This window comes from Nomascus leucogenys, chromosome 5, assembly GCF_006542625.1.
Source record: "Nomascus leucogenys isolate Asia chromosome 5, Asia_NLE_v1, whole genome shotgun sequence".
Taxonomy (NCBI): Eukaryota; Metazoa; Chordata; class Mammalia; order Primates; family Hylobatidae; genus Nomascus; species Nomascus leucogenys.
In genome coordinates, this window is record NC_044385.1 from 120,445,488 (window position 1) to 120,459,330 (window position 13,843).

Genomic DNA, 13,843 nt, shown 5'->3' on the forward strand with positions numbered 1-13,843 from the left:
CGCCATGGTATGGCCACCACATTTAAATCAGAGGGTAACAAAGATTTCAGACATGCAATAAGTCAGGGATTCTAAGTTCCAAAGAACTTTCCCTTTAAGATGGTATAGAGCATTGTTTTGCATTTTTTTTTTAAACTGCCACCCACAATAATGGGTGGCACAGTTCACTGTACACGGGGACTTGGTACACATCCACTACCTCTATCTGTATCTATACTGAAAACATTTCAAAAAATATTACCATTACTATGAAAGATACATGTTATTTTTCTTCCATTCCATTCTATTCCATTTTACATCTTAAAACACGCTAGTCATGATGGACCAAATTGATTTCACAGCACCACTAATGGGTTGTAGCCTGAGGTTTAAAAAGTACTGAAGGATAAACTTTAGCTAACTAAAAGATGGAGAAAGTATCATTTAAAGGAAAGTCAAATAACAGGGGCTTAAGTATATTTGGGGTTTGAAGGCAAATAGAAGAAAAACTAAGCTAAAATTTGGTGGTAGGATGGAGACAGAAGTGTATTTATATTGCCATTGTTTATAATAGGGAGTCAATAAAGAAACAGCATTTAGAGGAAACAAAAGGAACATGCACAAAACAATATTCAAAGAAACAAAAATTATCTACTACAAATTAAAAGGTAAAAAGGAATACTAAAAACTGAAGCATAACATGACAGAACAAAGATAAAACATACTTATAATCTCAATAAATGTAAATGTACTAAAATCATCTATTAACAGCAAAGGCTAAGATTAAATCTCAGAGTAAAACCTAACCACGTCATATAGAGGAGACACACCTTTGGATATTCAAAGACAATCCCATATATAGCAGACAAAGAAAATGAAGTAAAAGCATGCGACCCAATGTAGTTTTGAACCAGTGTGGATTTAGGACCAAAACCATTACATGAATCAAAGAAAGTCATGTTAAAATGGCAGGAAATATAATTCACAAATGGAAACCCAAGTTATGAACATTTGTGGACTGAAAACCATAGCATCAAAGTTACCAAAACAAAAATGACAGGTAGTACAAAGAGAAATATGTACAGTATGAAACTAATTCACCTCTAGATGCAAGTCACAGAAAACAGACCAATATAAATAAGGATTAATAAGAATGTAATTAACAAAGTAGAACTAATTAAACCTTATTAAACTCTATACCTTAAACAGATAACATCATCTTTTCAATGCCCAAAGAACATCTAGAAAAGCTAGGACACAAAGAAAATTCCAAATGGATAGAAAGGATATGGATGACATGCAATGAAAATGAAACTGATGAGTAAAACAGAAAAGAAATGAACAGAAAAAACAAACCACTACCGCCAAAAAGTTTTAAAAACTTCCCTCTTCAATAGTTTCTGGGCCAGAGAAAATTAAAATCCAAAATTGCAGAATGTATAAATAAAAAACTATGAATGAAAGCAATACATACCAAAACCTACAGAATATGAAAATTCACGGCATTAAAATACTAAGGAAGAAAGAATGGATACAAATGCATTCAAGAAGAAGCAACAAGAAAAACCAAAAAACAAAGATAATAAAAGCAGAAACTGATCAACTGGAAAACAGAATATAACTAGTAAATAAATCTGGTAAGTTATTCACCAGGAAAAAAACAAAAATAGCTAACTTAATTGGAAGTTAATTGGGAAAAGCAAAAAGTACAGAGTGGAAAAAGTATAAATACTAGGTAGCCATTAAAAAATGAGGTAACTGGCTTGGCATGGTGGCCCACACCTGTAATCCCAGCACTTTGGGAGGCCAAGGCGGGTGGGTTACCTGAGGTCAGGAGTTCAAGACCAGCCTGGCCAACATGGTAAAACCCATCTCTACTAAAAATACAAAAAAATTAGCCGGGCATGGTGATGGGCGCCTGTAATCCCAGCTACTCAGGAGGCTGAGGCAGGAGAATCACTTGATGGAGACTGCAGTGAGCTGAGATTGCACCATTGGTCCAGCCCGTGGGGCAACAGGGAGTGAAACTCTCTAGAGAGAGAGAGAGACAGAGCTAATAAAAAATACACATATATAATAAAATGAGGTAATAATATATGTATTGATATAATATGGATATAATATTAAGTGAAAAACCGTAAAAGAATGCTAGCATTTGTGCTCAAAAACCAGAAAGCTATATATGCACATGTGCTTGTTTATGCACAGATACGTCAACAAAACTGGCGAGAAGGTGCAGGCTGAAACCTGGCAGAGGAACTGCGTGATGAAGGGCAGGAGTGGCAGAGTGACTTACTTTTTTACTTATTAAAGTTTTTTGCAAAACTATCAAAGCTTTGAACTTTGAAACATGAGCATATATCATTTGGTAAGCTGATTCTTAAAAATAATTTGTAATTATTTAGTCTATAAAGCTACAAAACTTTGGATACTTCTTTTGCTATTATTGGGAGCTAAGAGTTCAGTCTACAGTCTTAAAAAAAGTACTGAGCTTTTTATCCCAATAGCTAGAATTCGATTTTATTTGTAAAATGCCTTATATTCTTTGAATCACTTAAACATACCCTATCTCATTTAATATATGTTAACAGTGAAGAAACTGGGCAGTACTGCAATACTGGCATGACAGGCGAGGCCTCTGAGGCTCACAGGCCTTGGGTGACTTCTTTAAGGCCATTGGCTGCTAAGTGTCTCCTCTACCTTTCAAACAGGCCCCAGGCTCCTAGGATCCAGGATGTCAGGATTTCATATCTATCTATCTATCCATCCATCCATCCATCCATATTTTTTTTTGAGACGGAGTCTTGCTATGTCGCCCAGGCTAGAGTGCAGTGGTGTGATGTAGGCTCACTGCAACCTCCATCTCCTGGATTCAAGTGACTCTCCAGCCTCAGCCTCCCGAGTAGCTGGGATTACAAGCGTGCGCCACCATGCCTGGCTAATTTTTTTATTTTTAGTAGAGATGAGGTTTCACCATGTTGGCCAGGCTGGTCTCGAACTCCTGACTTCAAGTGATATACCTGCCTCAACTTCCTAAAGTGCTGGGATTACAGGCGTGAACCACCACGCCTGGCCAGGATTTCATAACTTTTGAGTTGTATCTGGCGATTTCATGAGTGCACAAAATGGCACCTCTGTTACTCACTGGGGAACCTCCAATTAGGTCGGCTTCATCAGGGAAGACAATGATTGACATTTACCCTGTGTTATGGGCTGATTTGCATCCCCCTAAATTCCTATGTTGAAGTCCTAACCCGTACATCAGAAAGTGACTGTATTTGGAGGAAGTCTTTAAAGGTGTAATTAAGTTAAAATGAGGCCTTTTGGGTGGGCCCTGATCCAATGTGACTGGTGCCTTAGAGAAAGAACTGATTAGAACACAGACATACACAGAGAAAAGACCCCGTGAACAGACCCCGGTGAACATACAGCCATCTGCAAGCCAAGGAGAGAGGCCTCAGAGGAGAAAGCAGCCCTGCTGACACCCTGCATCTCAGACTCCAGCACTGAAGTGTGAGAACATAAACTGCTATGGGTTAAGCCACCTAGTCTGTGCTACTTTGCTATGGCAGCCTGAGCAAACCAGTGCACCCTTCAGCTTTATGTACCTGAAATGTAATTATGTAATTTTAATTTAATATGTAATTGAAAATGTGATTTTAATTTAATTTAAAATATTAAAATACTTTCTGAGTCATCTGCAAAGCTCAGTCAAAAGAGAGACTCCGCTTTGCCTGCACCAGCATTTTCAGGAAAGCAACTCCGTGGTCAAGAATACGTGACTTGGAAGTACCTTTTCCCAGATGTTGAGTTGTCCTTCCAACAAATGAATTCTAATCTGTGAGAGCAAAAAGCTTGTTGATTTAGACTAATCCTCATGGTGTTACAGTTGTGAATGATGCATTGATATTTGATGCTTGCACATGTAAAAGGTTGACACTCTGACAGCTTGTTCTGCTAAGAGGACCAAGTGTATGCAGAAATGTCAAGAAGATATTCAACTTGGATGAGAATCAAGCTGTGTATTTCCTTATGTCTTTCTGTAGAAGTGACCTGAGCCAGCGGTTAGGCAGGACTAAAATCCAGGAAGGAAATTCTGCCACTGTGTGAATCTGGGCGACTAGCTGCATCTTGGATACCAAATAAGACAAGGAGCAGTGTTTTCAGGCTTGACACAGAACACTACCTAGGGGGACACATCGGCCTCCCCCAGCAATCTGCCTTCTGTTCTCCACGGACCAGCTCTGTGTCCACGTGAAGACTCATGACCCAACATCCTCATCAATACAGTAAGACTTACAGACTGCTGTGAGGATTAAGTAGAATCATACATGTAAGAACTATGTAAACAATGTAAAATAAATTATAAAGAACTACACGAATGTAAGTTACCATTAATATTGTTGAATTAGATGGAAGATTACTGGACCAGTAATTGAGATTTCAAATCCTACGACCAATGTCGCTTTCTACATGTATGGTATACTTGCATTAAACATTGATTTAAAAAAAGATTCCTAATTCTGTCTCTGCTATAAATTAGTCTGGGTCCACTCACTTCTTGGGGCCTTAGTTTCCTCATCTGTAAAACAAAGGTGAACTGTATTATCTTATGTTAGTTGGAACATGCTAAAATTCTATGACCTATTTCTTACTACTCCATCCCTTGATAATAAGTAACATATTTTTTAAATGGGTATTTTGATATATAGATAGGGACACATCTCTTTGATGTGAAATGCCTGAGGTACCAAAGAACAAAAAGGGTTTTTGAGGTTCCTGGCTCTTTTGTGACTAGATTATACAGGGAATCCCAAATGATTGATGGGGTTTTATGAGGGAAGCTTTGGCTGGGAGACACTCTAGAAGATAAAAGTATTCTGTAAATTTCAGGTATAAAAGAAATACAGTGCTTCAAGTACAGCGTCCCTCCTTATTCATACACAGTGTGATTCTTATGAAAATTCAGAACACAGATTTTGTCGCTCCCAAAGCCAGGCTTGAATCCGAACTCTGCCTATAATTCTGCTAGCTACGAGATCGTGGGCAATTTCCTTCCCTCTCTACACCTCAGCCTCTTAAACAGGCATAATGAGAAGTGCACAGTGCACATCTGCCACATATCATCACCATCATCATCATCATCATCATCATCGCCATCAGGGCTAGCACATCAATCAAATCTCTGCTCTGCTCTATCCTTTGGTTTATATTGTCAATGACTAGGGGCATGTTTAACGTATTTGTTAGTGCCCAGCATAATGCTGTGCACACAAAGGCATTTACAGAACCGTTTTGAGGATGAATGCAGGATTCAAAGAAGTATCTTACAGACAGTTGAAAGGAGAGTTCCTCACTTCTATGGAGAATGAGATGAAATAGGAACTGAAGGCAACCTAGGTTTTATTTGGATAAATCTTTAATACAGAAATACTGTTAGATATGGGAATGTATTTTCTTTTTCTTTTTTTTTTTTTTTTTTTTTGAGACGGAGTTTCACTCTGTTGCCAGGCTGGAGTGCAGGGGCATGATCTCGGCTCACTGCAACCTCCGCCTCCCAGGTTCAAGCTATTCTCCTGCCTAGCCTCTCGAGTAGCTGGGACTACAGATGTGTGCCACCACGCCCAGCTAATTTTTGTATTTTTAGTAGGGATGGGTTTCACCATGTTGGCCAGGATGGTCTTTATCTCTTGACCTCATGATCCACCCACCTCAGCCTCCCAAACAAAGTGCTGGGGTTACAGGTGTGAGCCACCACGCCCGGTCTTTTTTTTTTTTTTTTTTTTTTTTTTTTGAGATGGTGTCTCGCTCTGTCGCCCAGGCTGGAGTGCAGTGGCACGATCTTGGCTCACTGCAATGTTCAAGTGATTCTCCTGCCTCAGCCTCCCGAGTAGCTAGGATTACAAGCATGCACCCCTACACCCAGCTGATTTTTGTATTTTTAGTAGAGACGGGGTTTCACCATGTTGGCCCCTATTTTCTTATTCTGTTGTCTGTAATAGATATTTAAAATATTACACACAAACAAGCTATTTTATTCTATCTACAGTGTTGAAAACCTGAAAAATACAGAAAACAATGAAGAAGGAAAATCATACCCATATTATAATGCCTACAGATGAACAGTTTTGATGGGAGCCTTACCATGTACTGCTAGAAGTCTCATTCCACCCTAAGCCAAGAACATTAGATGTTCCTTCCCTCCCTCCATCAATACAACTCTCACCTCACAGAATTTTAAGGAAGAATTACAGGTGACCTCGTGACATCTGGCTAAGTCCCTTAAATCAAACTGCAGTTATCACATCCATAGAATGAGATACTTCCACATCACCATTGTTGGAAAGAGATCACGTAGCCTGTGTGTCTTTAATGCCTTATAAACATACTTCAAGGATTATTCAGGCTATAGCTATAACATATTATAAATTCTTGATTTGTCCTGATGGCTATTACATCTTTTTTTTTTTTTGGTTTTTTTTTTTTTTTTTTTTTTTTTGAGATGGAGTTTCGCTCTTACTGCCCAGGCGGGAGTGCAGTGGTGTGATCTTGGCTCACCGCAACCTCCGCCTCCTCTGTTCAAGTGATTCTTCTGCCTCGGCCTCCTGAATAGCTGGGGTTACAGGCATGTGCTACCACTCCCGGCTAATTTTTGTAGTTTTAGTAGAGATCGGGTTTCTCCATGTTGGTCAGACTGGTCTCGAACTCCTGACCTCAGGTGATCTGCCTGCCTCGGCCTCCCAAAGTGCTGGGATTACAGGCATGAACCACCACACCCGGCCTGGCAATTGCATCTTATAGAAGGTGGAGGAAGCATATGGGCTATATGGGCCTAATTCTAAACAACAAAGAATGAGGGGGAAACCCAGGGCAACAGTGAGAGTATTATGTAACAGTTTTCTTTACAAACAATAAAACAGAAACCAAAAGCAATCTAGGTAGATCTAGGTAGAACATTTTCTAGGTAGATCATTCTAGAACAATAAACAATATCCCACACTTTTTGCTCAAACCCTTAAACCTCCTGTATGTACCTCAACAGCATTTGCCTATCAATAAGAATGAAATGCAATGGGTCTGCAGAATATGAGTATTATGTGCTCTATGCCTTTTTCTATGAGAATCTGAACCCACAGAGTCTAAATGTATAAAAAGTCTGGTCTAACACCTCTCCACTTCTTGGGCACATGGTTGAGTGTGCACACACTCGACCCCCCGCCCCTACCCGCTTCTGCCAACTCTTTGCAGACCTGACTTCAACCCGGGACGTGCTGTTAAGGCCCAGTCATGAAGCTTTGTCTCTGCAGGCTTATAATTGAAAAGGGTACACAGTGCTTGTTACCATACCCACGGTGCCAAATTGTGCGGAGGGAGCTGCTGAGACAAACTTTAATTACAACTCCTTGGAGCACGCTCACCTGTTTTGCTGTTTCAGTGAGGGCAGCGGCTTCTGCTTTGCCCAGTTGTTGCACCATCTTGTAAAATAGGCTCTCTTTATTTTGCAGCAAAACATACGGCTCATCATATTCTTTCAGTCTTCCTGAATCTAAAACCTGTTAATCAGCAGAAAGAAACCCATTGAAACACAATGTTTTGCAGTAACATATTATAACAGAGACAATATTTCGGAAAGGGGCAGGAGAGGGAGAGAATCTGTTTGGGTGGTAGGCCTGGATGGTGTTTAAATGGTTTGATTACCCTGTTTTACGAAGCAAACAAAGGCCTAACCTGACCTTTTATTACTATAATGTTATAGGAAAGGAAGAAAATGAAAGTTCTAGACTATTATTCTGGGCACTCAGCAGTCCTGTGGCATTTTATATTCTGCCAAAGGCATTTTGGGTTCTTATCATTACTTAGTGCTTTTAACTGTCAGACTCTCAGCATTGAGGGGTATTTATACATATGATCAGAGTTGGGAAACTTCTTGATTTAAGAAAGTCAAATTCAATTTATCTAAAAGGTAGGGTAATGTCATAAAAAACAGATGGGAGAGACCTGACAGTAAATTAATTGCCGAGCCAGTTTCATAGACTTTAAGCAATATTTGGAAAAGAAGTAAATGCTTCTGGAATTTCTTTAAGGTTCTAGAACATGTCAGCTGCTAAGAGGGGCTAAACTCTGAATGGTGAGGTTAAGGTGGATTCTGAAATCGGCTCTGGGTGTACTTTATTATTCCGAGAGAGAAAGGCTGGTCAAAAAAGCTGTTATCTAAGCAGCTTTAGCATAATTGCTCTCTGCACAGAAGAAATCTCTAGAAATCCAATTTTCTCTTTGGATAAGACTAAAGAAGCAATTAAGAAATTGAGCTCCAAGTTCCTGTGATCACAGCCCACATGGCACATGGGGCAGCCCAGTCTGCATTGCTGAGGGCTGAATATGTTTTCCCAATCACCTTTCTTTGCTTCTTTCTCTTTCTTTAGCTGCTTGCCTTTTAGCTGCTTTATTGCTCATTAATATGTCCACTGGAAATTGAAAGAGGGAGGAAGGGGCTCTTAACTCTGCATTTCTACTTATTAGTGGCTTTGGTTAATGGTTTCAGAGGGAAGAAAGAGTCTGAACAATTGGCCCAAATGACGTACCTAGGAAAACAGTTCTGATGTTAAGTGGCACTTAGTTCTTCATTTAGGCCGTATTTAGAGTAAATTTATCTTAAGAGAATATGCTGAACCTCCAAACAGGACACAGGTTGTTTTTCTACATGTAGGCATTGCAGTTAATTCCGTCCCATGGTATTTAATCGGACACATTTATTAAGCCTAATAAAGGGCATTTTCCTGTTAATCTTTTGTTTACTACTGTGAATCACTGCTAAGGGCAGCTTTCTCAAAAGAGTTCAAGAATAATTGAATCTGTCACATCCACATAATAATTAAAATGTCCTATAATTTGGCATGCCAATTTAGATACCCCAAATGTGTAATTTTACTTAAGCATAGCATTACAGAGCATAACCACTCCTCCTGACAAGGAAGAAAAAAATCTGCAATTTAAAAATACAGGTCTCTCTAATGCTAAAGACTAAGTAAATAAGTGAATCAAATTACTTTCTAAAATGATTAAGTTTTAGTCTGCAAAAGCAACAAGTAAACTTTTAAAAATTATTCCCACAGAGTTGATAGTGAGTTCTCTGTAAAGACTTTACATAATGTTTAATGGAAAGGAAGTCCTACTACTATTTGGTCCTTGTCCAAATTCCTACTAAATCTATTCACATTTGAGTGACTAGTAAATCGTTCCAGATTCCCTCTCATTGTCTGAAAACACATGAATGCCACTGAGACCTGGAGTTCTCAAAATTGACCAGAATCTAAAAAGGCAGAGCCAGGAAAAAAAAAATAATGTTCTCAAAAAGCATTATTATTATTAGATTAATAATAAAAATGACAGAAAGATCATTTTGGTCAAAATACTTTAAGCCTTATAAATATCAACAACTTAGCAACTGCATTTTATTTGTTAGGAGAGTTTTTGAGTTTAGGGGTGATAAAACCACGACCTTAATAATTTACTAGAACTTAAAATTTTAACTTCTATAAGGTTTCACACTTAAAAAATATAAAATAAAACCAACCTCTTTAATACTTTTTTGATACGCATTAAAACAAAATTAGGCCAGGCGCAGTGGCTCATGCCTACAATCCTAGCACTTTGGGAGGCCAAGGCAGGTGGATCACTCGAGGCCAGGAGTTCGAAACCAGCCTGGCCAACATGACAAAACCCCATCTTTACTAAAAATACAAAAATTAGCTGGGCATGGGGGTGTGCAACTGTAGTCTCAGCTACTCAGGAGGCTAAGGCACGAGAATCACTTGAACCCAGGAGGTGGAGGATGCAGTGAGCTGAGATCATGCCACTGCACTCCAGCCTGGGTGACAGAGTGAGACTCTGTCTCAAAAAAAAAAAAAAAAAAAAAACCCCAAAAAATCCCAAATAACCCCCAAAATATAGTATCTTATAATGAACTGGATTATCACAGCTGCAGATGAATTTGCAAGATTTGAGACAAGGCATCCCTGGCATATAAATATGACCTAACAAAGAGTATGGCTACCATAAAAATCAATGAAAGCACCCCATAACTAAAATATCAGTTTGTGGGAAAACGAAAATAAAATGGGTTGAACATGCTCTGCTTTTACAATCATCACTGAAAACTCCCAAAATAGAATGGATAAGGTAATTTGCTTCCTTCCATCCATTCATCCAATATTGAGTGAATGTCTGTTTCCAAAGTACCGTTTTAGGAATGGGAGATTCAAAGATGAGCAAGAAACAGTCTATCAAGATGCTGACAGCCAGAGATAAAGATGGAAGTGCAAATAAGTTAAACAACTTAGCCTAGGCTGCACAAATCGGGAGATGGCAGAGCTGGGATTTGAACCCGGGTGTAAACCTGTCTTCTTTCCTCTTCATGTGAGTTCCCAGAGGTACATTATTATTTACTTTCAGTTTCTTTGTTTTCAGAAGTAAAATATGGGCAATGAGAACTGTAAACAGTTAATTTTCTAAGAGACTTTTTTATTTGGATAATAACGGCATATTTTACGAAAAATATGCCTGCAAGCATAAAAAATTCACCTATTCACTTTCCACTACAATTTGAGTCCTATTATACCCAGGACTCAAAATTATTTACTGTGTGCCTGGCATATACTCACAGAAAAAGAAGACAAATTTTTTGTTGTTGTTGTTGAAACAGAGTCTCACTCTGTTACCCAGACTGGAGTGCAGTGGTGCGATCTTGGTTCACTGCAACCTCCACCTCCTGGGCTCAAGCCTCAGCCTCCCGAGTAGCTAGGACTACAGGTGCACGCCACCAAAGCCTGGCTGATTTTTGTTTTTTTTGTAGAGACAGGTTTTCGCCATGTTGCCCATGCTGGTTTCAAACTCCTGAGCTCAAAGCGATCCTCCCACCTTGGCTTCCCAAAGTGCTGGGACTACAGGCGTGAGCCCCCACTCATGGCCCAAGAAAACAAACTTCATTAAAGTTTCAGGATTAATAATGAGCAAGTGACACTCTGCCAAAACACATTGGAGGAAAATGGAAGTGAACCTTCATGAATTCCTGAATTTATTCAGCACACATTTATTGCACACTTACTGCATTCATGTCATTATGCTAGATGCTGTGGAAGAGGCAGAGATGGGTAAGTCCCAGCCCCTCCATTTAGGAAGCCAACACTCAAAAAAAAAAAAAAAAAAAAAAAGACAGAAGAAAACACTCAAGTGACTAGAATGCCAGAAAAAAGGCAAAACAAGTGGGAGTTTAGCAACAGCAGAAGTCACCTCTGGCCAAAATTTCTGAGGAGGAGCTTCAGGCAGGAGAAAATAGCAAACTGGGCCTTGAAGAACGGATAGACTTGGACACGTAGAAATGGTGGTGGAGGTGAGGGGTGGGAGGACAGTGGTCATTCCAGATGCCAAGAGGTCTGACAGCTCACCTATCACTTCCTCAAGGGCAGGGTTATGTGATTGCTCTTGTTCACTGTTGCATCTCCAAGGCCTGGCATTGCACATGACATGTGAGCAGGCACCCCATGCACACTGGCTAAAAGTTAAATACAAAGGAAGTAAAATTCAGGGCACGACTGGGTGACTGACCAGTGGTGCAGTCTGGTAAGACCACAGAGTGAGGTCCGGCAGAGAAAGAGTATAGCTAGCCCCGGGAAATAGATAAGGAAGGAGGTATAGGGATGCCAGGATTCAGGCTATAGCCTTAGAGGACCACATGCCTCAAGTTGATGGCTATAGACAAGAGAGAGAAAAGCAAAAAGGAGACACAGCAGGAAAGAGGGCAGAGGCTTAACTCACAAATTAAATATTGGAAAAGAGAAAATAAGGAACAATCAGATGCTACAAGGGCCAAGTTAGGATGCACATGGAAAAAAATGCTAAGAATAGAACTTTAACCGCTTAGCCTTTATACATGTTGCGTATACTTAGGAAATGCCTGGGACCAGAAGTGTTTCAGATTTCAGATACTTTTGAATTTTGCAATGTTTGCATTATACATACTTACAGATTCAGCATACTTCATCTGAAAATCCAAAATCTGAAATGCCCAATGAGTGTCTCCTACGAGCTTCACATCAGAGCTCATAAAGTTTCAGATTTAGGAGCATTTCAGATTTCAGATTAGGGGACTCAATCTGTATTTACTGATTTGACCAAAGATTCTAGATCTTTTACAACAAAATGAAGTGACTCTGAATTTTCTTTTTGTACAGAAAAAGGGGTATAATCTTGAATTTGTATCTTCATATCTTTTGTACCTACATGAAAACAGTCCTGAAATCTCCTGCTCGGTCCTCACCTTTCCTCTACCCAAGTAAAACCGTAAACTAAGCCATGCATTGATGTTGGTCCCGTGGCCCCAGGATCTCTCCAGCAATGCAAACCTCAAATCACTTGCTCTCTCCAGAAGGTCAAGGAAAAACACATTATACTGGAATGCATTAGTCAGTTACGCAGTTACATAAGCTCAGTGAAGATCTGTTTATCAGGCTGTATATCTGCAGATATTCCAGGTAGCTGTCCTAGATATAAAAATTAAGTGAACCAACTGCAAAACAATTTAATCCATTTAATTGGCAGGATGCCATTGCTGATAGTGGGGTGACCTCAGAACAGGGGAAGGGCAGGACAGGGTGAAGGATAAAGCCTGACCATAGGAAAAGAAAAGCTCGGAACAGCTTTCACTATGGCAGCAAGCGATACAGAGAAACCCCACTTAGCAACAGGCAGAGTGAGGGTGGGAGGGTTTCCATTTCAGAGGTCGGTTCTGGGCCGCCATGACGAAAGGGGTGTATGGAGAGTCATCTGACGTTGGAGATTGGTTCCCTCACTGGTAAAGTGGGTGCCTGTGACTCTTCTCTGGGACAAGATACTACGGCATGTGGCAAAGATTACTTAAAATCCTGCCTCAGGTCTTGAAACAGTAAATGGTTCTTCTCACCTGGGGAAGATGAAGGGTAGGTCCCAGTGACCCACTCAGCCACTTCCCCAAAGCCCTGCAATTGTGTGTATTTATTCTCCCAGTTTGTTCATTTTTTATTTTTTACTTTTTGAGATGGATCTCACTCTGTTGCCCAGGCTGGAGTGCAGTGGCGCGACCTCGGCTCACTGCAACCTCCGCCTCCCGGGTTCAAGAGATTCTCCTGCCTCAGCCTCCCGAGTAGCTGGGATTACAGGCACACGGCACCATGCCCAGCTAATTTTTCTGTATTTTTAGTAGAGATAGGGTTTCACCATGTCAGCCAGGCTGGTCTCGAACTTCTGACCTCAGGTGATCTGCCCTTCTCAGCCTCCCAAAGTGCTGGGATTACAGGCATGAGCCACCGCGCCCAGCCCCAGTTTGTGCTTTCTACCTTCACATTAGTTCTTTGTCCCCCTGAACACTTTAATTAAATGTCTCAGCATATTTTTCAAGAAGTAATTTTTCTTCTTCTGAAATGTTCTAACTGTGGCCATTGTCGGTTTCTTAAAGAGAAGTTCCATGAAGATGAAACATAGAATTTAAATAAAACTCAAGTTAGCTTTGAGTTGTGTTTCTCCAGCTGGTTCTGTTAGAACGATTTCTAGTTTGTTTTCTCTGAGGAAACTCTACTAAAAAGAGATTTGGGTTTAGAAAGAAAGATATACATTATATACCCATAAGATTGCCTACAAAGAAAAGAGCTACAATCTGAATTTCTCAGTCCTGGTTTTGGTTCTCTGTAATTCACTCCCGAAGAATTCTCTAACTGCAGATTCGCTTATTCCTCGTCCACTCACGCTACCAGGGAGAATCCAGAGCGTTGTAAGGACGGGTGTGCAGGGACTGGAGGAAAAGGCTGTGCTATTGGCTGAAAGGAAAACAAGT

The 13,843-nt window shown here is 40.1% G+C and overlaps 1 protein-coding gene across 1 annotated transcript in view; it reads right to left on the bottom strand.

Annotated features, from left to right (window-relative positions):
• ABCC4 (ATP binding cassette subfamily C member 4) overlaps nucleotides 1-13,843 on the bottom strand; it is a 319,962-nt gene that overhangs the window by 38,583 nt on the left and 267,536 nt on the right. The window contains exon 30 of the mRNA XM_030813558.1: nucleotides 7,398-7,532. Coding sequence (XP_030669418.1) covers nucleotides 7,398-7,532 — 135 coding nt within the window. The remainder of the gene's footprint in view (nucleotides 1-7,397; nucleotides 7,533-13,843) is intronic.